Here is a 25,178-nt window from a genome sequence, read left to right as displayed (position 1 = left end):
TGCACATAGTAGATATAGTATGGTAAATAAATACATATAGTTTAATCTATCCATTTAAAAATTAATAGTCATGTGTCTCAGGTTGCCTAAGTTTGAATAGCAAACACACTCAAAAAAATTAAGGAAATACTAAAATGGAAAATAAATAAATCTAGCATCTAACTAACATCTAACTAACAACTTCGAATCTATCACACCCCCACAAAACCACAGGATCTATCATAAAAAGGTTTCATGTCCTGCCATTTTCCCTTCTGAGAATTCTTCATTCCGTAGATGTATGTTTAAAAACATTACATTTACCAATTACCATTGCCCCACCAAAGATGAGCTGCTTTTCTCCCTCAACAGAACTGATACTTATGATAAAACCCCACGCAAGTTTATTTTCCCAAGATATCATATGTCAGAGCGCTTGAGGTTTAAGTTGTTCTAGTGACATAGATAATTGAAAAATTCTTTCCCCTACTGAAAATTTAGCACATTCTAGATAAAAGTTTTATACATCTCACTGGAATCTTGACCAACATTGTCATTTAATTTACGCCTGTGAATATTATTATTATGTATGAGTTTGAATGAACTAAACATAATTATTCTGAACTTATGCACAAAAAACTACAAAAATCCAATGGGAATATATCTGAATGCAACACTGGCAGTATATTATCATCTTAATAAAAAAATAAATAAAATCAAAACCTTTATTTGGATTTCTCTAGAGACAGAAATCTAAGTAAATCATCTCCCACTACAGAAAAAAGACACTTGTTAACACTGTCTAGTTATATTGCATTGAATTTATTTCTTGATAACAAAATCACTCAGTTATAGAACATCTTTGTTTCTTTTTGTTTGCGGGATGGGGGGAGGTGTCAGGTTTGCTAAAGCAGGTTCATTGCATATTAAGCTATTCTTTGAGCTCCCCCTATTGATAGAATTCTAGTATGACTTCCATTTTTCAGACTAAGCTGTTGTATGTGTTATAGAAGCAGTTGACTGTTCACAAAACAAGCAGATTAGCCAGACATTACAGGCTTGGCTGATTTGTAAGGATAACCAAAGGAAAGTCAAGAAAAAGTGGAAGAAAGCTGGAATGAGTCAGTTCACAAATCCATGAGGCTGGAATTGTGGAAACAAATTTCAAGGAACAGAAGGTTATTGCTCCTTTGTGAGCTCCTTTAGCAGGTGTACACAGCCTGGCAAGAATTCACTTAATAAATCTTCATGACCTTTATGATACACTGGGAACTGTCTTAAGATCTTCCCTAATGTTGACTTATCTAACTTTTACTGTAACTCTATGAAGTAGAGTTACATACTTCTTTCAGTTAAGGTAAACAGGCACAGAGTGGTCATACAGGTTACACATGGATTTAGTGACAGGACCAAGATTCAAACATTTGAACCATGGTAGTCTGGCTCTTCCATCCCTCTGCTATGCTAATTCCAGGATCACAATACTACTGGAGTTTGAACTTTGGGCTTCACGCTTGCTAGGCAAATACTCTCCCACTTGAGCCCCACACCCAGCCTACCTGCCCTTTATCTTTCAGGGCTACATCCTACAGATGAGAAAGATACTTGACTTTCATCAACATCATCTGTTGATGGCCACGTAGGTTGATATCATGTTTATACTAATGTGAGCTGTACTGCTATACACATAGATGTACAAATAATCTGGAGGTATATCGATTTACATGCCATCAGATATATGCCCAGGAGTTGTACAACATAGGGTAATTCTATCTAGTTTTGTTGTTCATTTGTTTTGTGCTGGTACTATGCCTCACATTCTCCCTTAGCTTTTTCCACTCATTTTCCACTCAGGCTGGCACCTACCACTTGGGCCATACCTCCACTTCTATAACTTCCATACTGACTTCCACAGTGGCTGCACTAATTTACATTCCTACTAACAGGGTATATGGGTCTCTTCACCCACATCCTCATCAGCCTTTGTTATTTTCTTGCTGATAGCCATGATCAGCAAACTACCATTGTGAAATAGTTACTTTAACCTTAAGTGATTCAATGCAATCCCCATCAAAACATATAAATAGAAAATACAATCTTAAAATTAATATGGAAGCATAAAAGACACTGGATAGCATAAGCAATTCTAAGCAAAGAGAGCAATGCTGGAGGGTATTTACAGTACCTGATTTCAAATTATACTACAAAGCCATAGTAATAACAAAAAAAACCCAGCATGTTATTGACATAAAAACAGAGATGTAGGCCAACAGAATAGAAAATCCAGAGATAAACCCATGAAGGGAGAGTCACGTGATTATCAACAAAGATGCCTTGAACACACACTAGGAAAAGGCAGCCTCTTCAACAAATGGTACTAGCGACTGCCTTATCCACATGTAGAAAACGGAACCGAAACTCTTCTTTCTTCCTCTGTACAAAAATAAATTCAAAATGGATTTTGATAAGTTCTGAAACTTTGAGGTTCCTACAGAAAAATATAGAGGGAAACATTTCAAGATACAGGCATAGGCAAAGACTTCCCACATGGCACTCCAATAGCTCAGAAAATATACAGATATTGACAAATGAGATTGCATCAAATTAAAGATCTTCTACCTTGTGAAGAAAACTACCACCAGAAGGAAGTGATACCTACAGAATAGGAGAAAAATCTTGGCCAGTTTTTCATTTTAAAAAAGGGAATTAGTATCCATAATTATAATAATCTAATTAATAAATGGCCTCATTCATTAAAGATAGTTATAAAAAAAGTAAAAATTGCCAATAAATACTTGAAAATGCTAATATCATTAGTCATTAGAAAAATGCAAATCAAAACTACATTGTGATTCCATCTCAACCCAGTCAGAAGGAAACCATAATAAAGTAAAAAACAAAAACAAACATAAATTAGTCCATCTATCATGAACAGAAGTATGGATGGTTCTTCGGAAACTAAAAACAGAACTACCATATGATCTTGCTATACCGTGTTTGGGTACATATTGAAGGAATGCAAATCAGGGTACAATAAAGAGGCCTCAACATCCATGTTCATTTTAGCACTATTCACAATAGCCAAGGAATGGAATTGGCCTAGGTGACCAGCAATAGATGAATGAATAAAGAGCAGTGGAGGGTTGCTGTTGTTTTTTTAGCCATAAAGCAATTTTGATATATGTACGGAAATGGATGAAACTGGAAGTCATCCTGTTAAGTGAAATAAGACAGACTTGCAAAGACAAGATATAACATGTTTTCTCTTATATAAAAGTTTAGATTTTTAAAAAGATATGAAGCTGGGCACCATTAACTCACACCTGAATTCCTAGGTACTCAGAAGGCTGAGATCTGAGGATCATAGTTCAAAGCCAGCCCAGGAAGAAAATTTCATGAGACCCTTATCTCCAATTAACCACCAAAAGGCCTGCAGTGGAGCAGTGGCTTAAGTGGTAGAATACTAGCCTTGAGTGAAAAAACTCAGAAACAGCACTAGGCCCTGAGTTCAAGCCCCACAATTGCCACGCGCATGTGCTTACCAACACACGCATGCGCACATACACACACACACACACACACACACACACACACACACACACACACACACACACACACACACACACACACACCTGAAATTAGAAGGGTACTTATTTGTAGAAGAGGACATGTGGAAACTCAAGGACAGAGTGAATATAACCAATGTGTACTATATACATGTATGAACATGTGACAATGAAATACATGGATTTGATGGTGGTACTGGGGTTTGAACTCAGCTTCATCTTGCTAAGCAAGTGCTCTAGCATTGATTGTACAAAAAAATCTGTCTAATACAATTAATATAAACTACAAAGAGGAGGGAGGGTGTGGGAAAAAGGGAAGATGGGAGATGGAAAGCAAGAAGGAGGGAAGAAGGGGAGGAGAAAAGGAGAGAAGGGAGAGGAGAAGAGAAAGAGACAGAAAGAGACAGAAAGAGCAACAGAGGATGGTATAGCACCTTACTTAAGACAACTGTTGATCCTCATCCTTTTCCCCACCAGCCACATTTTCTTTTCTGACTTCAGGTTCCCTATTACATTTTATGTATTTCCCTCTTACAGAATATTATGTGAACTTTATACTAATACCCACTACCTACTCCCCAACTTTGGATTCCTCAGTTCTACCTTTATGGTTGTAAGAATTCTGGACAGATCTGTATTAAATGATTGAGAATACACCAAGATGCCAGAATAATACTTAGCTAAATCCACATTCTGGACTTCCTTAGACTGTAGGCCCTTGTGACTGAGATTCGCCTAGAAAAGACTTACCTGTCTGAGGGCTCCTGGCTTTAGATCTAGGTAAAGAGAGGAAAATTCATGACACATTGTTCCCCAATCTAGAAAATCCAAGCTGGTGCCTCAGAGCTGCCTCTTTGTCTGGGGAACTGGGGGTTGGTAGCACCTTGATTTGTGAGTCCCTCATCCTGCTGCAGTTAGCAGTTGTTAGCATTTTTCTTTGGCTGGTACTAGGATTTGAACTTAAGGGCCTCCCATGTGCTTGGCTTGATTGCTCACAGCTGACACTATCACTTGTGTTATATATTTTTACAATATGTAACTTTTTTGGAAAACTAAAAAAAGTTGAACCCCACTAATGTTTTATAATGCTAGAAAGTGCAACATGGTGGTATAGGCTTTAGATTTTGTTTGTGTGTATGTGAGTTTAAGAATTTGTTTTGGAATTTGTCAGCCCTTCTGGAGAGTCATCAGAAATCAAGATTAGCAATCTTTGCTGCTACTGTTGCATTTTTTTTTTTCAGGGAAGAGTCACAATGAAAATTGAGTCCATCACCGAGATAGTCTAGTGGCCAGATTTGAAACATCAGTCTATACTTGTAAACATTCTCAGGAAATAACCTTTCTCCTGAGGTCCTTATCACGTTGGGAGCCCGCTAGAGTGGTTGCTGAAATGTGAAAACTGTTTGAATAAGGAAGCTGGGATTGCAGTCTCTCCAGTGTTCTCTGAAAGTTTGCTCTGTCATTAGACTTAACTGATAAAGGACAGTTTTAGCCACAGACTGAGGTGTTAGGTGATTTTGTTTATGTGCTGAAAAGTCATGAAGCACAAAGAAGCTATTAGTAAAGCCTGGGTGACTTGAGTTTCATTTAACAAAATAGCCAAACAGATGTTCTTTCAAGGTTCAGTGTTCTCAAACACACTACTCACTCCCCAACTAGACCAAGCATTTCACATCAAGTTGCTTTCCTTCTAAACTAACTGAATGGGTTGTAGTATAAGAATATGACTAAAAATTCAGTCCTTTTATACTGCAACATCCATTCCATACCCTGATTTTGCAGGTTAATCCTACTTGTCACGTTACATTAATTTCTTCATATGCTGAAATTATAGGCTATTTCTTATATAGTGTACTACTTCTCCTGTCTTTGGTTTCCCAGCATTGAACCCTGTGTCCAGCAAAAAATAGGGTTCAGTAACTATTATTAAGTGGATTTTTTGTGTGCCAGTGCTGGGGCTTGAACTTAGGGCCAGGGCACTGTCCCTGAGCATTTCATTTACTTTCATTTTATTTTTCTCAAAATTAGCACACTACCTCTTAAGCCACAGCTCCATTTCTGGCTTTTTAGTAGTGTATTGGAGATGAGTCTACCTGGACTGGCTTTGAGCCATAATCCTCAAATGTAAGCCTTCTGAGTAGCTACGATTACAGGCTCGAACCACTGGCACCTGACAAAAGGATGGTTTTCATTGTTTTCTAAATGCCACACTGTGTTCCATGTGCAATATATATAGATTGTGGCTGGTTAAAAAAAAAACCACAGTATTTTTTTCTCAGAGTTTTTCTTCTAAGTTGTTTCTACAGTCTAGTTTTCCCAAGTGTATAAGACACAGACTGAATAGAAGAGTGAAAGGACTTTTGGGGGGAGCGCTGGTCAGCTGTTTGGCCCATTTTCTAATTTCTTAGCTTATTCAACAGATATTATTCTGTAGAAGTATTACATAGCCAATCAAACTAGGATATTCACTATCATAAATAAATATCATTAATATGGCTATTTTACATCTAATAATAGTTTCAAATGATTAAGATTACATTAAGATATTAATCTTACCCCTGGTTATTATCTATAATATTTTCCTGATCTATGAGGGATGAATCTTGGAACTGTGAAACTGAATAGTGTGACTGGCTTGGCCTGCACTGATAAAATAACTGAGACAGTGACTGATGGCTATGGAAGTTTTGAAAATTATGATGCTCTCTTTTGTCAGAGCTCTTTTTCTCCAGTCATGAATATTGTGTGTCAGCTTCCTTGCTGGTTTTTTTCCCTAAATAAATATCACAATTGCATCAGAGAATTTTCCAGTAAACAATAGAAATTAGTTTTAAACACTGCAAAAATTTCTCGTCATCTGTATTTTGTCATATCTAAAGCAAAAATTAATGAACAACCCTGTATGTCATTGCACTGTCTGTGGAATCCTGACTCTCATTCTTTTTCACAGCCTGTATTTGAAAGGTGAACATACAAATGCAACATACAAATGTCAACTCAAAGATCTGATAAAATTATTCACAATGACTAACCATAACCATATGTATATTAATTCATCTAAATTATAGAAGCTAGCAAGAGGGAGATTTGAGGCCTGTAATTTGGGTTTTCCTTCCCTTAGACTCAGTACAAAATACCTCACATCTAATAACTATAATCTTCCCAACTTAACAATCAGCTTTCTAGCAGACACTAAGTGGTTATCTTACAATTTAACTCAGCCCTAACGCTATCAGTCTAGAGATAGTGTCAGACCCTAGGTTAAGGCACAGTCTCAAAGGACTGTCCTCAACCACTTCATGTGCCAATGGCAAGACCCAGCCAGTGATCTGAACTTCTGTCCAATAGGTAATAAATGTGTTCCTCAGGTTCACGTAATTTGCAAGAGATGCTCACAGGATTCAGAGAAATACCTACATTCTTTCAAAGGCTCTTATGTAGGATAGAAATGGTCAGTCAGCTGGCAGAGATAGCTAAGACAAGGTCTATGGGAAGGAGCATGGAGCTTATATGTGCTTTCTAGGCCTAACACCCTCCCAGAATCTCCACCTATTCAGCAACCCCACAAATCTTGTCCTTTTGATTTTTTTTCAGCTGTGGGGCTTGAACTCTGGGCCTGGGCTTTGTCCCTCAGCTCTTCAGCTCAAGGCAAGCACTCTATCACTTAAGCCATAGAGCCACTTCCAGTTTTCTAGTGGTTTATTGAAGATGAGTCTCATGGACTTTCCTGACCAGGCTGGCTTTGAACTGCAATCCTCAGATCTCCTGAGTAGCTAGGATTACAGGCATGAGCCACCGGCTCCCAGCTTTCCTATTGATTTTTTACAAAAGCTTTACTAAGTTGGAATGATTGATTACACCCTTGCCACTGAGACCAACTCATCCTTCAGCCTCTCTCTCCTCCTCAGAAGTCAGAGAGTAGCCTGAAAGTTCCCTTTAATCACATGGTTAGTTCTTTGGGCATCCATTGTCCATCATGAGGATATCCAGAAGCCCCAAACGGTCACTTCCTCAGAACAAAAGTTGTCCTTAGCCAAGAGATCCCAAAGGATTGGAGAACTGTAAGTTCTATGTCAAGAACCACAGATGAAAGCATTAGAACAAAAGATTCTTCTAGAACTACTGACAAGAATCTTAGATTTCTGTCCTAGGAACTAGAAGCAGAGACTAAATGTTTATTATATCATGATGCTATTGACCTTATTGCAACCAAGGTTTTTTCTTTCAAACAATGTTTGTTCCAATAATCTCTAAAATGAGTCATGTCATTCTAAATTATTATATTTCAGCTACTCTGTCTTTTATTCCATAATCTTATACATATATTTATTCTATTAATGGACATTTTTAGCTTTATAAACAATTCTTCTACAAGCATTCTCCAGTTGATATTAGATTTATCTTGTTATTTTGTTTTTAATTATCCTTAAGTAGTTGTACAAAAGGGTTTCAATTCAACATGTCAGTTTGTTAGTACATCTTGATCAATGCCATGATCTTAGAGTTTTCTTTATGTCACATTTTAGGTACTGGAGTTTGAACTCAGAACTTTGGACTTGCTAGGCAGGTACTTAGCCACTAGAACCAGACTTCCAGCCCTCAATTCTTCTAAATATTTTTAAATATAAAAGAAATTCTTTGAGCCATACAAATATGACAATATTTACATCTAGATATACACATTATGTATACACATAGATGTACATTATAAGTGTGTATACACATGTGTATACATGTTATAAACAATGTATATTTTATATTTTGCTAAATATTAAAGAATTGTACTAATTTACCATAGCAGCATGTAAGAATTACTATTTGGTTTAGCTCTAATATTTCTTCCACTCTACTTTCTCTGTTCTCTTTCTAGAACTTCTGGGAGTTTGTTGTTAGAATTTATGTTACCTTTTCTATCCTTACTACTCATTTTTTCTTTTACTTTATTTCCACTCTTTTACTTCCAATCACACTTATCTATTCTTATATCATATTTATTGTTATTTTCTGAATACCTTTTAGTAGCAATCTGTTCTTGTTTCACTGATGTAATTTTTGCTACATAGATGTGTACTTAGTTTAAGAACTTTTCCTAGAGCATTTCAAATATATAATATAAAAGGTAAGGAGAAAATAAAATTAACCCCCTTTTATTCAGTAAATTATATCACCAGTGATTAACATTCTTTCTACCTTATTTCACCTGTTTTTCTGCTTTAAAGATCATTTTTGTGGTATCTTTAAATTCTAGGTAATTTATATTCATTATCATTGTTGCTTCAGTAAGTATATGTAGAATACGAATTCTTAAACTTTATCACAATACCCTTATCATAAAATATAGTTAAAGCATTATTAATAAGAAAGACTATTTCTTGTTGTATTTTAATTTTCTTGACAAAGGCTTTTATAGTTGGTTTGTGAAAATCAGTATCTAAGCACTATCTACTCATTACAGTTGACTGATTTACTGCTTGTTTGTTAAACAAAAGTAGCCTACTATATATATATATATATATATATATATTACATATATATATATATATATAGTACTGTGTTTTTTAAAACAGTATTTTGCTTTTTTGTACTACTTTTTCTTTTGAGTTCTTTATTCTTACATTTGTATTTCATGTGGAATCTTATCAAGTATCTGACCATCATTAGTCTATAACCTGAATGTATCTGAAAATTCTATTGGTGTGCTGGGTATTGTAGATATAAAGTTGAATATTAGGATCTGGCTACTTTATAGTGAAAACCTTTGGCCAGGTCAGCTTCCTAGGTATCGTTGGTGATTTAAGCCAAACTGTGAGCAATCCAGATATTTCGCAGGCAAGAGTCGAGAGCTTCCCCATAAACATTCGCAAGATCATTCTCTCTTCAGTATGGCACATCATTCCTGCCCACAGTTTGACCTTGCGCCCATGGTGTGCAAAAAGTATCCATATAAAACCTCTAGTTTGGACCGAGCACCAGTGGCTCACACCTGTAATCCTAGCTAGTCAGGAGGCTGAGATCTGAGGATCACAGTTCAAAGTCAGCCCGAGCAGAAAGTTCGTGAGACTCTTATCTCCAATAAATCACTAGAAAACCAGAAGTGGCTCTGTGGCTCAAGCAGTAGAGCCTTGAGCTGAAGAGCTTAGGGACAATGCCCAAGTCGGGAGTTCAAGTCCCAAGACCGACAACAAAACAAACAAACAAACAAAAACCTCTAGTTCATCTTACTCTAGATTGAATCTTTTGTCCCCTGTGCAGGTCAATGAGGGTGGAGAATCCATTGGCCTCTCATTGGTTAGGTTCTTAATGTTCACCCTCTTGCAACTCCATAGCCGTATAGCACCTTAGTGGTTTTCACCCCCATCAAACATTCCTGACTCGCACGTGGAATCTAGATTGCCATCTTGCTTGATTAGGAAGTGAATAAAACTTAAGCTGTCACCTTATTAAAGTCTCTGGAGCAGAGACTTGTGTGTCAAATACCATGTATAACCAGAAGTGAATCTTGCTTTTTTCTGAACAAAATTATGTTACCAGGAGTTATTTTAGTATGCCTATAAATGCCTGGCTTATTCTATTAAAATTTGGTAAATCCAACAGACTAATTTTCAAAAATTAGCCTAAGGAACAGCACTGCATTACAACTAACAAGAATATGCTGGAATGTTAGAAGCCAGAAATCATCTTGTTTGGGACACTTGAAATCACTCTGTGAAAATTAAGATTTCTTAAATGCTGTATTATTTTAAAGCAAGAACAGGAGAAATGTTCAATAATAAAAGGTGTTTGGGGAATTTACTTTAAGACCTATTCATTTTTAGAAACAAATTAGCAAGTATGCATTTGTAAAAAAAAAAATTAACATTTTACTTCCCCTACAGGGCTGTCATATGGTGACTGAAGAGCTTCATTCCATCACCTTTGAGACACAGATCTGCCTCTATGGCCTCACCATTGATTTGGAGGTAGGTGCTTAAAGGACCATCTGTCTGTTAATAATATTTAATAATAATTTTTTCAGGGATTGAAAGCTCAGTTGTTTCTGGGTTTTAGTACAATATTCCATGTATTATTTTGTTTTCAAAAAGCAATATGTAAAATGTTCACTAGTTAACATGCTTTTCTGGCTAAATATAAATGAGAAAAACTCATGAGCATTGTGAATTTAATATAGGCTGAATAATTTGTTGCCAACATTGCATTTTTGCTTGTTTGTTTTCTGGATATTTTGAGTCATAAATGCTCAGTGGAAAACTTAGAGATAGATAAATATCCATACAGTATACTTAAACATAAAATTCAAGTTACATTTACAAATCACTTCAGAGGAATGTTTCTCTGTATGAAGAAAAGTGATAGGAATTGCATTGTGAGTGATGGTTAACCATATATTGATCCTTTCCTAAAGGTCACCATTGCTCAAAGACAGAACACACTTTGGAAATCAAATTGAATGTGATTGACTAAGAATCTTTTTGGTGGTATTAAACTTTAAATTCAAAGCCTTGTGCTTGCTGGGCAGCACTCTAGCCTTTGAGTCCCACCTCCAACCCTCACTATGAGCTTCTTGAAGGCAGGACATAGCGCCTTGTTTGTACACGATTGTCAGTGCACAAAACCCAGCACATAGTAGCAGATGATGCCCAATATGTGTTGAATAAACAGATTAGTATATGAGTGAAGGAATACACTTTCACATATCATTAATACCATTTACAGATTGTTTCAGAATCCTGCTTGTACTTTTCACTGAATATAAGCCATTGATAAAATTTTTTGTAGGTTCCTTTCTCATCTTTTGTCCCTAAACCTCTGTTTCCATGAGCTGTTAAGTTCCTCAATTGGGTATTTTACTGTCTACAGGAATCTGATGCATTGCTGGGAAGGGACTATTATAAGTTGATTAGCCTCTCAGCTTAGTCTGTGAAAGCCTGTTGATTTTTCACCAGGTAGAAAACTTCATTACCAATAGAACTAAATTAAGTTCTGTAGCAGTAAGATGAAACAGCTCTAGCTCCTACAATACACTAAAACCCCCAATGTACCAATGCTAATTAGTTGTTAGTCATAATTTGAATGTACTGATTTATTCCAGAAGTGGATATGACATACAAGGAAGATGGACATAACATACAAGGAGGATAGTTGCTAAATCAACAAACCTCTGATTAGTTACATTTAAGGCAATATGTGACATAAGGAAGTATTAGATATTTATGCAGTGTCATGTTTTGGGGCAGCTGCCTGGTAGACAGCATCCTAAACTCTTAAAAGGATTCCTGTTCTGTCTTTGCTGTGTTCTGGTTTATATATGCTCAGAAAGTTCTGCTTTCACAATTGTTTTAGCAACCAAGTAACATGGATATTAGGATGGGAAGAATGGAGTGGGCTTGAGATAGCTGAGTGTAACCAATGTAAGGCAGGACCACCCATAATGACTGCTTGTTTTTAAACTAGACCAGTTCCTTACCTGTGGTGATGATTTCCAATGTCAGCCAGCTTCCTAACGCTTGGGCATCCATCATTTGGTACAATGTGTCAACCAATGATTCCCAGGTAGAGTTCCTATTCCTGTATTTCCTCTCATTTTTTAAATTTATTGTTAACTCTCTCTCTCTCTCTCTCTCTCTCTCTCTCTCTCTCTCTCTCTCTCTCTCTCTCTCTCTCTCTCTCTCTCTCTCTCTCTCTCTCTCTCTCTCTGTATGTGCGTGTGTTTATGGGTGGTTTTGTTTCTAGTTATATGGTTCCTCTCAGGCTACATTTAAAGTAACATGACCTGACATAGTTAGGTCCTTAGAGATTTCTGCTTAGCAAAAGTGAGAGACAGATATTGGTTATTTCTCCAGGTCTTGTCAGTCCCCAGCTATGTGAACACAAGGAGTTCTAAGGCCATTCTATGGCCCTGTTAACTAGCCAGCAGGGAAATTCCTTGTCCCAGAATTTTATATCTAATTGCTGTCAGAATTTTATATCCGACCGCCTTAATTTATTCTGGATCTATCTTTTTCCATAGCTCTTCTCCAATGGTTAAGAATTAGTTCCAAATAAGTAACCAGAGTATCCATCAATCTTGCCCTAACTATACTCTGACAGCACAATTTTTAAGTCGATTGCCTATAGATTTTATCCTTTCTAGACTAAATCTGGGTTTTATTGCCATCTAGTGGCTATTTGAGATACTGACCATAAACTGGCTTCAAAGTGAACATACTAATAGATGTCAATTATTAATAGATGATCTTGTTACCAGAAAACCAGGGAAGAGAGTAGGGGGAAAAGATGAGTCAGTACTTTCTCTTACAAAACCTTAGTGTGTTGTCTTGGAAACCATTAAGGTCTAGAGAAAATAGGTCACATGTAAATGACTACATTGCTTCTTAATTCAAAGCAAATGTTCCCTCTTTGCCCTCCCCCATCACACACACACACACACACACACACACACACACACACACACACACACACACACACACACACTTACTTTCAGGTTAGGTTAGGTACCAGCAATAGAAATATAACAATAATAAGTCAGTGCTAAGTGTTTTTTCTCTTTAGCCCATTGTTCCTAGTAGAGAAAGTATATACAAAATGGCTCAGTCCTATTCTTCCTTGGCCTCAGGTGCCCTGGCAGCAGAGACAAATCAGTTCCAGAGAGGAAGGCTGCCTGAGTGCTCTGGACCCAGCTTCCTCCCTGCCTAAAGAGAAAGGAACAGAGCTCATTAGAGTCTTTAAGGCCCAGAGCAGCCCCTAAGATTAATTACCAGACCCCCTTAGGAGCTACATGTACAGACTGCTATTGAGGAAAAACTGTGAATGCAGAGTCTGATAGGGTAACGCTCACGTTCAGTACTGCAGATGCTCCATTCTTGTTCTTCCATATTGCCACCCAACTTCTGATAAAGACATATGCACTGCCTTTCACCAATCCTAAAATGCTTATTTTATCACTTAAATTAAGCACATTAATTTTTACCTGGATTTAGGGCCCAATTTGCTTTTTTTGGTGGGGCATATCTTCCTAAAATTAAGGACAGGAAAGTGTTCCACAGATCACACAATGATTTTTAACATAATAATGCAGGACTGACTTGAGACCTCCACATGAACTGAGCTACATAATGCATTTACAGAATTTTTAGTTTCATTTCTGAAACTTCTTTTGGCTTAGCCATTCATTAATGAATTTATTTGACTGTACTTGGTGAAAAGCACAAGCAAGTTTACTATGTTCAGTTTTTCTTCCAATACCAGGGTGTAGGTGGGAAGACACATACTCTGTCCTTTCTAATATAACCCTGCACTAGGCTTTCTTCAGTGATATCATGCTAGAAAGTCCCAAAGTCAACATACCAGCCATCCCAGCCTTACTGAGTTCCAATATGAGTATCTGGAAATCAGATCATATTCACTTCCTTAAACAGAGCCGGAACCTCATTACAGAACCATATTTAACAACTAAATCTAGTTTCTTAATTCCATCCTGCTTCAAAATCTAAGCTCTTAGACACGAATGATATTCTGTATTGCTAGCCACTTTAAATTTCAGACACAATTCTCAGATGCAAGGAAAACTGTCTTCCTAGAAATTCTTCTCTTCCTATCTTTTGTTCATGGAAGGATGGCAGTAATCTTTTTTCCCCACAATGAGTCGATTGAGCAACATTTCACTTAAGTTTGATATTACAAAAAAGACAATCTATCTAATTATATGTTGGGCAGTATTAATTACTTATAAAACTGACATAGTTAATGTTCTAGGGAAAGTTAGAATATACTAAATGCTTCTGTTAGAAAAGATGGAGCCCTGACTTGTGTTACACTCAAATAATGAAAAAGCCCTCTAAGAAAAAAAGCATATCTTAAAAAAATATCCAGAATGAGTTTGCATTCTGAATTGTTAACTTAGGTTGCCCCAGGGCTTAAATTGAGAATCTAAGTATTGAGTCACAGTGCTTTCTCTGTAATTAACAAATACAATTATCATCCTAATTTTATTTCAGAACTTGGTTTTCTTTAATAACCCTCCATCTGCCACTTTAAGTCAACTCTTGGAAGTGATGAGCTGGCAGTTTTCATCATATGTTGGTCGTGGACTTAATTCAGATCAACTCAATATGCTTGCAGAAAAGCTTACAGGTAAGAGTGAGAAGAATTCACCTCTGTATGAGGATGCAAGTGTTTCAAAGATCCAGAATGGTTTTACTACTATTAGCAATAACAATAATTATCAAATGCCTACTGTGTTGCCTGGCAGTTTGTGTTATATTATCTTAAATTCTCCCCAAACATCTACAGTTTACATTATTTTATCTATTTTATAGATGAAGTGCTGAGGTTATGTGAATGCCATACTGATTGGCGGGAACATAACAGAGCTGAACGGTGGGCCAACCCAACCCAGTTCTAAAGCCCCACTTTTCTATTCTGCATTTGTTTCCAGGGTACTTGTAAACCCACTTTCACTAAATATGCTGTGAAACTTATAGTGATTTGATCTTATCTAGTAATGTTTCCGTTGACATTAACCAATGGGAAAATGGCTTATTCCTTCACCAAACACAAGAAATTTAATAGAAATTAAAGATGGCAACAATGTAATTCTGTGTATCAATAAAGTTTTAGCTGTGAGAATTCTGGAGTTGCAAAATAGAGTCATTGAGATGAAATGCCTGACAATACAGTCCAGTAGTTCTTTAAAAAAGTGCCTGACAATACAGTCCAGGAGTTCTTTAAAAAAGTTTGAAAGATGTCTGCATTTCCACAAGTCTGGAGTGAACACACTACTCACCACAAAGGGCAAAAGACGCATTTGTACTGCAGAAGCAGAATCATGTGGACTGAAGGACCATTTATGTGATGAGAAGGACAGGGTTGCCACTGGTACTTATCTGATCAATGAGCACTCACATAAATGAGGACTTTAGGAAGCCTTACGAAATTTGTTTCATGTGAATATCTTTCTTGATCCACAGTGCCAATTCCAGTTTTCTGGTGGATTACTGGAGATAAGATTCACAGGCTTTCCTGCCCGGCTGGCTTTGAACTGTGATCCTAAGATCTCAGCCTCCTGAGTAGCTAGGATTACAGGCGTGAGCCACCAGCACCCAGCCCCTGTATTATTCTTGATTCCCAGAGTGGCTTCCTTTCTTCCTCTGACACTCTATAACCTGCCCATTCATGGAACTTCCTAAAGCCATTGTTAACCCCTCTCTCAGAAAGCTTTATTTCTAGATAATGAATTTCATAGTAGCAAGGATGATATTCTTGTACCATACATAGTACTCAGTTCACTATAAACTCATAGAAATTGCTTAAACAACTCTAGAAAAGCAGGATAAAAAACTAAATTGGGCTCACTATTGAGGAGACCTTCATTGTGGAATTTCTTAAAAATCTTATTTTTTCTTTCATTTTAGTTCAATCTAGCTACAGTGATGGTCACCTTACCTGGGCCAAGTTCTGCAAGGTAAAAAGAGGGGAAGGAGAATATCACTTAGCTACTGTTTTTATTTTGTTTATATGTTTATTAGCAAAAATTACTTGGACCAAGGGGTTTTGTTATATTTATGACATGCATGACATACTTTGATTAAGTTCACCCCATCTATATTATTCTTTCTTAACTACCCTCACATCTTTCCATCCCTTTTTTGGTGGATCTCATTGTATATTTTCTATAATATTTACTTCCTATCACCATCTATAATATTCTATAATCACTTCTTTTCTTTTCTTTTCTTTTATTTTTATTGTGAAAATACTGTACAGAGAAGTTACAATTACATGGGCAAGGTAACGAGTACATTTCTTATCAAGCATTGTAGCCTCCTCCTTTGTTTCCTCTTCCCATCCCTTAATATTCACTTCTTATCACTATCTCCTTTCCTCCTTCTTCTACCTGCCAGTTCCCCTCACAAATAGTCCCCCTTTCACAGTCATGGCATATTATTATTTTAGGTCAAGATTCCTCACACAAGTAAAATCATGTGATATTTGCCCTTCCAAGCTTGGCTTGTCTCTTCTAACATGATCTCAAGTTCCATACATTTTCCTACAGAAGATTTAATTTCATTCTTCTTGATGTTTGAATAGTTATTTTATTATTATTATTATTATTATTATTATTATTATTATTATTATTATTATTATTATTATCTTCAAGTCGTTGTACAAGAATAGTTCTTCATTGTATGTAGAGACCACATTTACGTTATCCAATCATCTATTGTTGGGCAACCAGGCTGGTTCCCTATCTTGGCTACTGTAAATAATGCTAATATTAAGAGCAGTAGGAAGCATAATCATGTATTTATATATAATGATATTTCTCTAAACTGGGGTTTTGAACTTGGATAAGGATTTTTTTTAAGAGTGAGGGGTTGTCCACTTGCGACAAACTATTTTGTTGAAAAATAGAACTTGATTTATTATATCAGTGTTACTACTTAACCAATCATTGCCTTGATGTGCTTACTTATTCCAATAGGAACACTTACCTGGTAAACCTTTTACCTTTTGGACATGGCTTGAAGCAATACTAGACCTAATTAAGAAACATATTCTTCCCCTTTGGATTGATGGGTAAGTTATGGGGCTATCTTTTCCATAAGAATGAAGTACCTTCCTTCTAGAGTTATTAGGTCTTTTTCTTTTAATGGCATAGTTGAAAAAAACAGGATAATTTCTCACATTCTTCGAAAGGCTTTGGTAAATGTCTTTGTATCTGAGTATTCCATGTAGGATTGACTTTTGATATATGAAAAACAAAATTTAGGTCTGTTCTTTGTAAATGAAGTAAGTGCAAGGAAAATAGTGATCAGATGAAACTATGCATTGCTCTAATTCTAGGTACGTCATGGGCTTTGTTAGCAAAGAAAAAGAACGGCTCCTGCTAAAGGATAAAATGCCCGGGACATTTTTGTTACGATTCAGTGAAAGCCATCTTGGAGGGATAACCTTCACCTGGGTGGACCATTCTGAAAACGGTATGTACCTCCCTGCTACTGTTTCATCAGAAAAGAGTATTCTTGAGTTAGGTTATTGGGATTTCAATTTGCAGAAGTGTGTAGTATGCTGACCTGTTTATTATTGTAGATGGTTGTCCCAGACAGGGTACGGAAGGAACTTTGAAAAGCCTGTGTTTCTGGTTGTTCTCTTTCACACATACAAGCTATACAATCCAGATTGCAAGAATTCCTGCATTGCAGCTATGAAAATATTGTGGGCAGGAAGAATAACCACAAAGAATGTCTACAGGAACCTGAATAGTCCTCCACTTTCTGTTTCCAGGAGAAGTGAGATTCCACTCAGTGGAACCCTACAACAAAGGGCGGCTGTCTGCTCTGCCATTTGCTGACATCCTTCGTGACTACAAGGTTATTATGGCTGAAAACATTCCTGAAAATCCTCTAAAGTACCTCTATCCTGACATTCCCAAAGACAAGGCCTTTGGTAAACACTACAGCTCCCAGCCTTGTGAAGGTGAAGTTCTTTCTGTTTACCTTTTTCTTAAGATTTTGGAAAATAACACATGAGAACAAAGTAGATGATATTCCTCTTTCTGTCTACTTTTGTAATAAGATCTAAGCGGCATAAGAAGGGCAAAGCCCTGGAACTGATGTGATATGATGTGATATATCAGCAGTTCCTGCAGGACCGCTAGAGCTGTCTGATACTAGCAGACAGCTACAATAGTAGCTACAACTGCACTTCAGCTTGGTCAAGGTGGTTGCTGACAGCACCTGGATCACTTGAGTTTTTCTTTTCTAAAATAGGAGTGGTGCTGACTTCACATTTATGAATCAAGGAAAGAAAAAGAAAGAGTAGGAATGGTTTAAAAACATGACAAATATGTATTTTGCAAAGGAACCCAAAGGTTTGTAAGTTTTCTAGCTTTCACCTGTCTCAGAGAATGTTTGTTATTTGCCAAGGAGGGGACAGGGGGATGTGGGCTTCAATCCTCCTCTTAGGTTACCTTTCCTGCTGCATGTATCCTCAAAGCCCAGAACAATTCCTAAGCCAAAAAGGCATTCAGTAAATAACTGATTAAGCACATGAAGGGAAAATTCATTAAATTAGGTATTTATGAATAAGGTAAGTTTAGTATTCTGTCACTTTAATGAAAGCACAATTGGCCCTTTGTATTTATATTTTCTACAATCTTCTAGGTCCACAAATCAAGGATCAGAACTATTTTGTCAAAAAAAATTGCATCTGTATTGAACCTTTTTTGGCACAATTCCCTCAACAATACAGTATGTCATCTATATTTTAAATTATTCACAATGCATTAGGAATTATTCGAAAAGATGAGTTAAAGTATACTACAGTAGACAAGTTTGTTATAAGCAAATACCACAACATTTTATCTAAGGATTTGGGGGTCCTGAAACCAGTGCCCCAGACATACCAAGGGATGACTGACTATATGACCTATAAAAACCTTAATTTATAGCAACTAATCCCATCTCATAGACATTGTGACAATTATCACTCATAAATGGTGACTTGCTGCCTCTCAGTTTCACCCATCTAAGACAAAAATACAAACCTTTAAGTGACACTCTACATCTAATGAAATGCAAATGTCAATATCACAAATTACAATGGGAGAATTAAGAAATTTAGGAAATGTTTACAAGCACAGTACTGTTATGGTAGTACTAGTAGTACATACAATGTTATTTTTAGGAATGCTGATGATGTGCTTCAAAAATTTGTATAATAATAATGTTATGGTAAAAGAGGCATGGAAAGACATGCCTGTAACCCCAGCTTTGGGAGGTAGAGGGAGGCAGATTCCAAGTTCTAGGCCAGCCTGGGCTACATAGTGAGATGTTGTCCCCAAAATCCCAATAATAATTATTAATGAGTTATGTTGGTTTCAACTTTGATGAAAAGAATTGACACAGTATATATGTTTAGTCAGCTTTCTTTTACTGTAATAATATTGAAGATAACCAACTTTAAAAAAGACATGCTTACTTTGACTTACAGTCTGTGAGCTTTCGGTCTACTGTAGGCTGGTACTGCTCCCTTAGGGGACAGTGGCCAGACATACAGGATGGCGTGAGGATGCAGTAGAGAACTGCTCTCCTGATGATGGCCTTACAAGCAAAGAGAGGGAAAGTTGAAACTCTACATTCCTTTCATTGACCTGCCTGCTGTGGCCTAACTTTCTTCTAGTGGATTCCACTTCTTAAAGCTTTCATCATTTCCCAGTGGTGCCACAGGATGGCAACCTAACCTTTAACCATTAGCTTTGGGGAATACCTAACCAAACCACACCCGTCTATATCCTCCAATATGTGAACGGGTCCAAGCTTCGAATCAAACTCAAATGCATCACAGAAAACAGGTAATAACATAGGTTCTCGATTTTTAATGACATATTTTAGAGATACTATTATGGTGTCAGATTAGGCCCACTAAGAAATTCATTTTCTTGCACACTATTTGTTTAGATGTCTGTGACTTCCACTCAATGAAAAAGTTTGTGGATCACTAACAACTGCATTATCTTCATTCCTTTTAGCATTACTGATATTTTTCTGGACTTACTTTTCTATTTTTTCATTAATGCTGGGAATATTTTCCCCCAACAATGTGCCTTTCTTTTCCAGTTTCAAGACCAACAGAAAGGGGAGACAAAGGTTATGTTCCTTCCGTTTTTATCCCCATTTCAACAATGTGAGTAATTTTGGTCACATGTAAAATATTTATTATTGAATTAATTTTTAAGTTCTTTCCTGAAAGAGATTTAAGGGTAGAACAGAGTACATATAACCAAGAATAAAGCATTTTAATGCCCAATAAAACATTTTATGTCTCATTTCTTTGAACACATAAAGCTAGTCTTGAGGGCATAACTACTGTAGTCTATTATGACTGGAATGATAAAGTTGCCCTTTTACATGCCATTATATCACATAGCAGATTGAATGGTCTGAGGCAAAGTGATAAATTAGGAAGCTCAGTGCCATGAATGGATGAAGCACTAGAAACGAGTCCCAGATGCAGTAGTCACTATGAGCTATAATCTTCTAATCCTTTTCCTTGTTATCTCTTTAAGTCGGAGTGATTCAACAGAACCGCAATCTCCATCAGACCTCCTTCCCATGTCTCCAAGCGTATATGCAGTGCTGAGAGAAAACCTGAGTCCCACAACAATTGAAACTGCAGTATGTTGCCTTTCTTTTCCAAAGTTGGTCTAGGGCTTTTCCAGTGGAGTAAAGGAGTGATGTGTGAATGAAAGGAGCTGAAGTACTCCTTAGGCATTTTACTAGGACAAATGAATGAATATAACACAGGGTGTTTGTATGGCTTGAATGTTGCTAATTTTATAGGCATTGAACGTAGCCTGCTTTAAGATCTTTCAATCCAAAACCACCAGAGGGCAAAATGCCCTTAACATTTCACTCCAGAACACTGTCCTTGCTGTTGTCCCAAGAGTCTCAACACTCCGCTTTAACCAACAATATGTATTAGCCAATATTTATGTCTGGTTTAGCATCTCTTTTAAAAGTTCCATCCACACATTCCACCCACTTTTTCTTGCATTAACCAGTCCCTGGATCCTTTCCATGAAGTACATAAACAGCAGCAGCAGCATAGTAACGCTCTGCATTTGGGCAGTTGGGTCACAATCTAAAATCATGTTACTGAGAATGCATTCTACTTATTCTTATCCTCCAAGAACAGGTTTGTCAGAAGGTTCAAAAATATGAAAGTGAATTTAAATCTGAAGAGAATCTTTGGAGGAACCCTGATCCCCAAGAGATTTGTTCCTGACCATGAATCAAGCTGTATTTAGTTCTTAGATATTTCCATGAATGAAAATCCGCAGTCAGTATGCACTGGTGGCTCATGCCTGTAATCCTAGCTACTAAGGAAGCTGAGATCTGAGGATGATGCTTCAGAGCCAATTGGGGCAGGAAAGTCTTATCTCTAATTAATCATCAAAAAGCTTGAAGCAGAGCTGTGGATCAAGTGGCAGAGTGCCAGCCTCAAGCAAAAAAGCTAACGGACAGCATCAGGCCCCGAGTTTAAGCCCCAATACTGGCAAAAAAAAAAAAAATAGATAAAAGAGAAACTCACTGTTGTGTGATGGCTTAGTCTAATGCTGTTGCTCTTCACTCCTTATTTATGTCGAACTGAACTTTTGTTACATTTTTGTACCCACTTCTTTATTACAGTTTTTATGTGACTAACACATTTTTTTCTTTGGTTCGGTCATGGGGCCTGAACTCTGGGCCTGGGCGCTGTCCCTCAGCTCTTCAGCTCAAGGCTAGAGCTCTACCACTTGAGCCACAGCACCACTTCCGGCTTTTTTCTTTTTGCTTATGTGGTGCTGAGGAATCTAACCCAGGCCCTCATGCATGCAAGGCAAGCACTCTACCACTGAGCCACCTTCCCAGCCCGACTAACACATTTCTTAACTCAGTTTTTAGTACACTTGAGAGAAGCCTTATATGTCAAATTGTTCAACCCAATTACTTCCTGGAATACTTTAAAAAGTTAATTGAAATGAAGAATTATGTATTATTTAGAATAAAGACAGAAATAACTGTGTAGCTGTCTGATAGTGATTTCTCTGAAAAACAGTATTTCCTTCTAATCATTTTCATTTTCTATTTTAGATGAAGTCTCCATATTCTGCTGAATGACAGGATAAACTGAGTCTCAAAGAAGGAAGCAAATGAAAGACTTTCAAGACTGCTCTCTGTCAAAGAAGACATCCTATTTCTTCAGCTTTACAAATGCCGGTTTCCAGGAAAGGGTGGAAGTCTGAAGATCTCCTCTCACTGGAATGACACCCCAGTTGGGAGTGCTGTGACTTTAAATGCCAAAAACCATCAGTTTCAGATAAACTTGCAAGACAACTTTAAGAAACCAGTATTAGTAATATAACTGAAATCTCATCTGCATGTGTTCCCTTCTGATTTTTGTTTCTTCAGGTCTTATGTATGATTTGGGCTGTCGAGGCAGAAGTGTTAATATTTCAGGGTAAACCAGGAATATTAGATTGTACTGCAGATTCCAATCAGAAGACTGCAGGGCAGATGAAGAGATGCCTGTGCAGTTATTAACCTTTTCTTTCTCCACGGGGTGAGAAATGAGTCTAACCACAGAGATAGTTAAGACCAAAATGTCTTCCCGAACCTTCACTTTTATAACTTCATATTGGCCTAGGGTTTTCTTTTCTTTTTAAAATGTGTGTTACTGTTTTTATAACTTTGATGTACAAAGGGGTTACAGTTACATAGGTCAGGTACAGAGTACATTTCTTTTTGGATAATGTCACCCCTTCCCTTGTTCTCTCCCAGTTTTTCCCTCCCATCTCACCCACAGGTTCTATCGTTCATTTTCAACATAGTATCTAGTGTGTACCCCTGTTGCATTTGTTCACCCTTTGTCCTTTCATTTCTGTGCCTTCCTCTTACACTCCTATAGACATAAAAATGAGCAAACAGAACAAAAAAAGCAGCAAAAAAAAAAAAAAGAAACTCTTGTTTCCATTTTCTGGAGTTCATTTCGATAAATATTCTTTTATATGATCAGATGCACATAGGCATTGTGCCTTTCTGTTCCTCTCCTAAGAATATCTTCCTTTGGTCTCACTCTGTGTGAATGCCCAGAGACCTGTATAATTTATTATGTCCAGTATATTTTAGATCTAGCTCCCACATATGAGAGAAAACATTCACTGTCTCTCTGAGCTTGGCTTGCCTCACTTAACATGATTTGTTCTAGGTCCATCCATTTCCCTGCAAATGACATAATATTCTTTCTAACAGCTGTGCAAAATCCCATTGTACAAAAGTACCACATTTTTTGATCCACTCATCTATTGTAGGGCATCTGTACTGTTTCCACAACTTGGCTGTTGTGAATAGTGCAGGAATGAATATGGATGTGCAATGTGTTTATGGAGCCTGAGGTTTTCTTAAAGGGAGAAAAATAAAAGGGTACATTACAAGAGGTAGATAATAAGATACCAAGAAGCACTGAGAGAAACAGTTGAGGTAACCCACCCAGGACACCAGGAGTCACTGAGGTAAGTACATAACGGGCTGGCTCCTCACATCTTTTGACAGGATTACTGTGGAAGGTGCAACACTCAGCCTAAGCAAACACACAATCAGGGTTTTCCACTAGCATTATTCAAACTCTAAGCACACTGGTCAACAGTTCTGCAGACAGTTACAGTCCCAATGGGACTGAAGGGTTTCCACATTCTACTTCTCAAAATGAACAAGAACACAGGAGATCCAAGATGGGAGAAATAATGAGTTATTCACAGCAGCACATCATAGGACCCACAGAGACACTATCGACAGCCACATCAACAGCAGCTTCCCACCACTGCCAGGGTATCTCTCTTGTTAGAGTGAGGAATCCAGAGACAATCCTGGTAGTAATCTTGGGCAAACTGCACTGATAATAATAACTATTCAAAACAGATATATGGAATAAAAAATCATGAAATGAGGATTGGAGGCAACTCTGGCTTGGACAATTTCATCTGTGGATTGTACACTCTTCACATCTTTAAGATAAATTGAACTAGATGGGGTCAGTGGTCCTTTTCAGCAATATTAATCTCTGGTCCCATGCATTTAACCTGAGACTATGAAAAGGGTTAGGATTTCCAACACATTGCTAGCTCTGTTAAAGAGGAAAGGTAGCTGCTTTGCTGCATGGCAATGCAGGTATATGAGCTTTGAGTCTAATTTGGTTCTTGTCTCATGATGACAGAATGTTCTGTGGTGCCATTGCAAAACTGCTTCCCCTAGACATAGTATTAAATACTCAGATGCCAAAGACTTGGAGAGTTCTGTATATCTACTAAGTCCTAAAGAGCTGTGAGAATATTGCTCTACTTGCAGAGGTATCCGCAAATACTAACTGTAGACTACTTTTTGTTTGTTTTGTTTCTTTGTGCTGGTTCTAGGGATCAAACTGAGGGCTGGGCATTGTCCCTGAGCTTTTATGCTCAAAGTTAATGTTCTACCACTTGAGCCACAGCTCCACTTCTGGATTTTTGCTAGTTAATTGGAGGTAAGAGTTTCACAGGCTTTTTTGCCCTGGCTGGCTACAAACCATGATCCTCAGATCTCAGCCTCTGAGTAGCTAGGATTTACAGGCATGATCCACCAGCACCTGACTTACAGGCTACTTTTTAAGACAAAGCCTAATTTTGTCAAAAAGTAAAGTTAGAGATGACTTTTTCCCCAAAGTATCCCTCTTTCCACTATCTGCTCTTCACCAAACTGGCAGAAGCCCTGGTTGAAAAGTGTAAAAAAGGAAGAAAATGGGCTGGGAAGGTGGCTCAGTGGTAGAGCGCTTGCCTTGCATGCATGAGGCCCTGGGTTCGATTCCTCAGCACCACATAAGCAAAAAGAAAAAAAGCCGGAAGTGGCGCTGTGGCTCAAATGGTAGAGTGCTAGCCTTGAGCTGAAGAGCTGAGGGACAGCACCCAGGCCCAGAGTTCAGGCCCACAACTGGACCCAAAAAAAAAAGGAAGAAAATCTCTTCTATAACCTACCTTTTCTCTTAAAACCATCCAATCAGTCTCATCCTTTGTACCCACCCACATGTATACTAAGTTGTTCCTCTGCGGCAAACCTCTTTCTGTCC

At 37.4% G+C, this 25,178-nt stretch overlaps 1 protein-coding gene across 4 annotated transcripts in view; it reads left to right on the top strand.

Annotated features, from left to right (window-relative positions):
- Window positions 1–24,038, top strand: part of Stat4 (signal transducer and activator of transcription 4) — a 122,338-nt gene extending 98,300 nt beyond the window's left edge. For all 4 annotated transcript variants that reach the window (XM_069995681.1, XM_069995682.1, XM_069995679.1 and 1 more), the window contains 10 exons: window positions 10,421–10,504; window positions 11,997–12,095; window positions 14,540–14,675; window positions 15,956–16,005; window positions 17,026–17,120; window positions 17,388–17,524; window positions 17,829–18,020; window positions 20,162–20,228; window positions 20,611–20,719; window positions 22,178–24,038. In XM_069995681.1, coding sequence (XP_069851782.1) covers window positions 10,421–10,504; window positions 11,997–12,095; window positions 14,540–14,675; window positions 15,956–16,005; window positions 17,026–17,120; window positions 17,388–17,524; window positions 17,829–18,020; window positions 20,162–20,228; window positions 20,611–20,719; window positions 22,178–22,204 — 996 coding nt within the window. In that variant the 3' untranslated portion in view covers window positions 22,205–24,038. The remainder of the gene's footprint in view (window positions 1–10,420; window positions 10,505–11,996; window positions 12,096–14,539; window positions 14,676–15,955; window positions 16,006–17,025; window positions 17,121–17,387; window positions 17,525–17,828; window positions 18,021–20,161; window positions 20,229–20,610; window positions 20,720–22,177) is intronic.
- Window positions 24,039–25,178: the final 1,140 nt, after the last annotated feature.

The sequence above is a fragment of the Dipodomys merriami genome, unplaced genomic scaffold, assembly GCF_024711535.1.
Source record: "Dipodomys merriami isolate MVZ:Mamm:240054 unplaced genomic scaffold, mDipMer1.0.p SCAF_49, whole genome shotgun sequence".
In the NCBI taxonomy this organism is placed as follows: Eukaryota; Metazoa; Chordata; class Mammalia; order Rodentia; family Heteromyidae; genus Dipodomys; species Dipodomys merriami.
The sequence above is the reverse complement of the archived record's forward strand: the minus strand, read 5'-3'. Positions and strand labels throughout refer to the sequence as shown.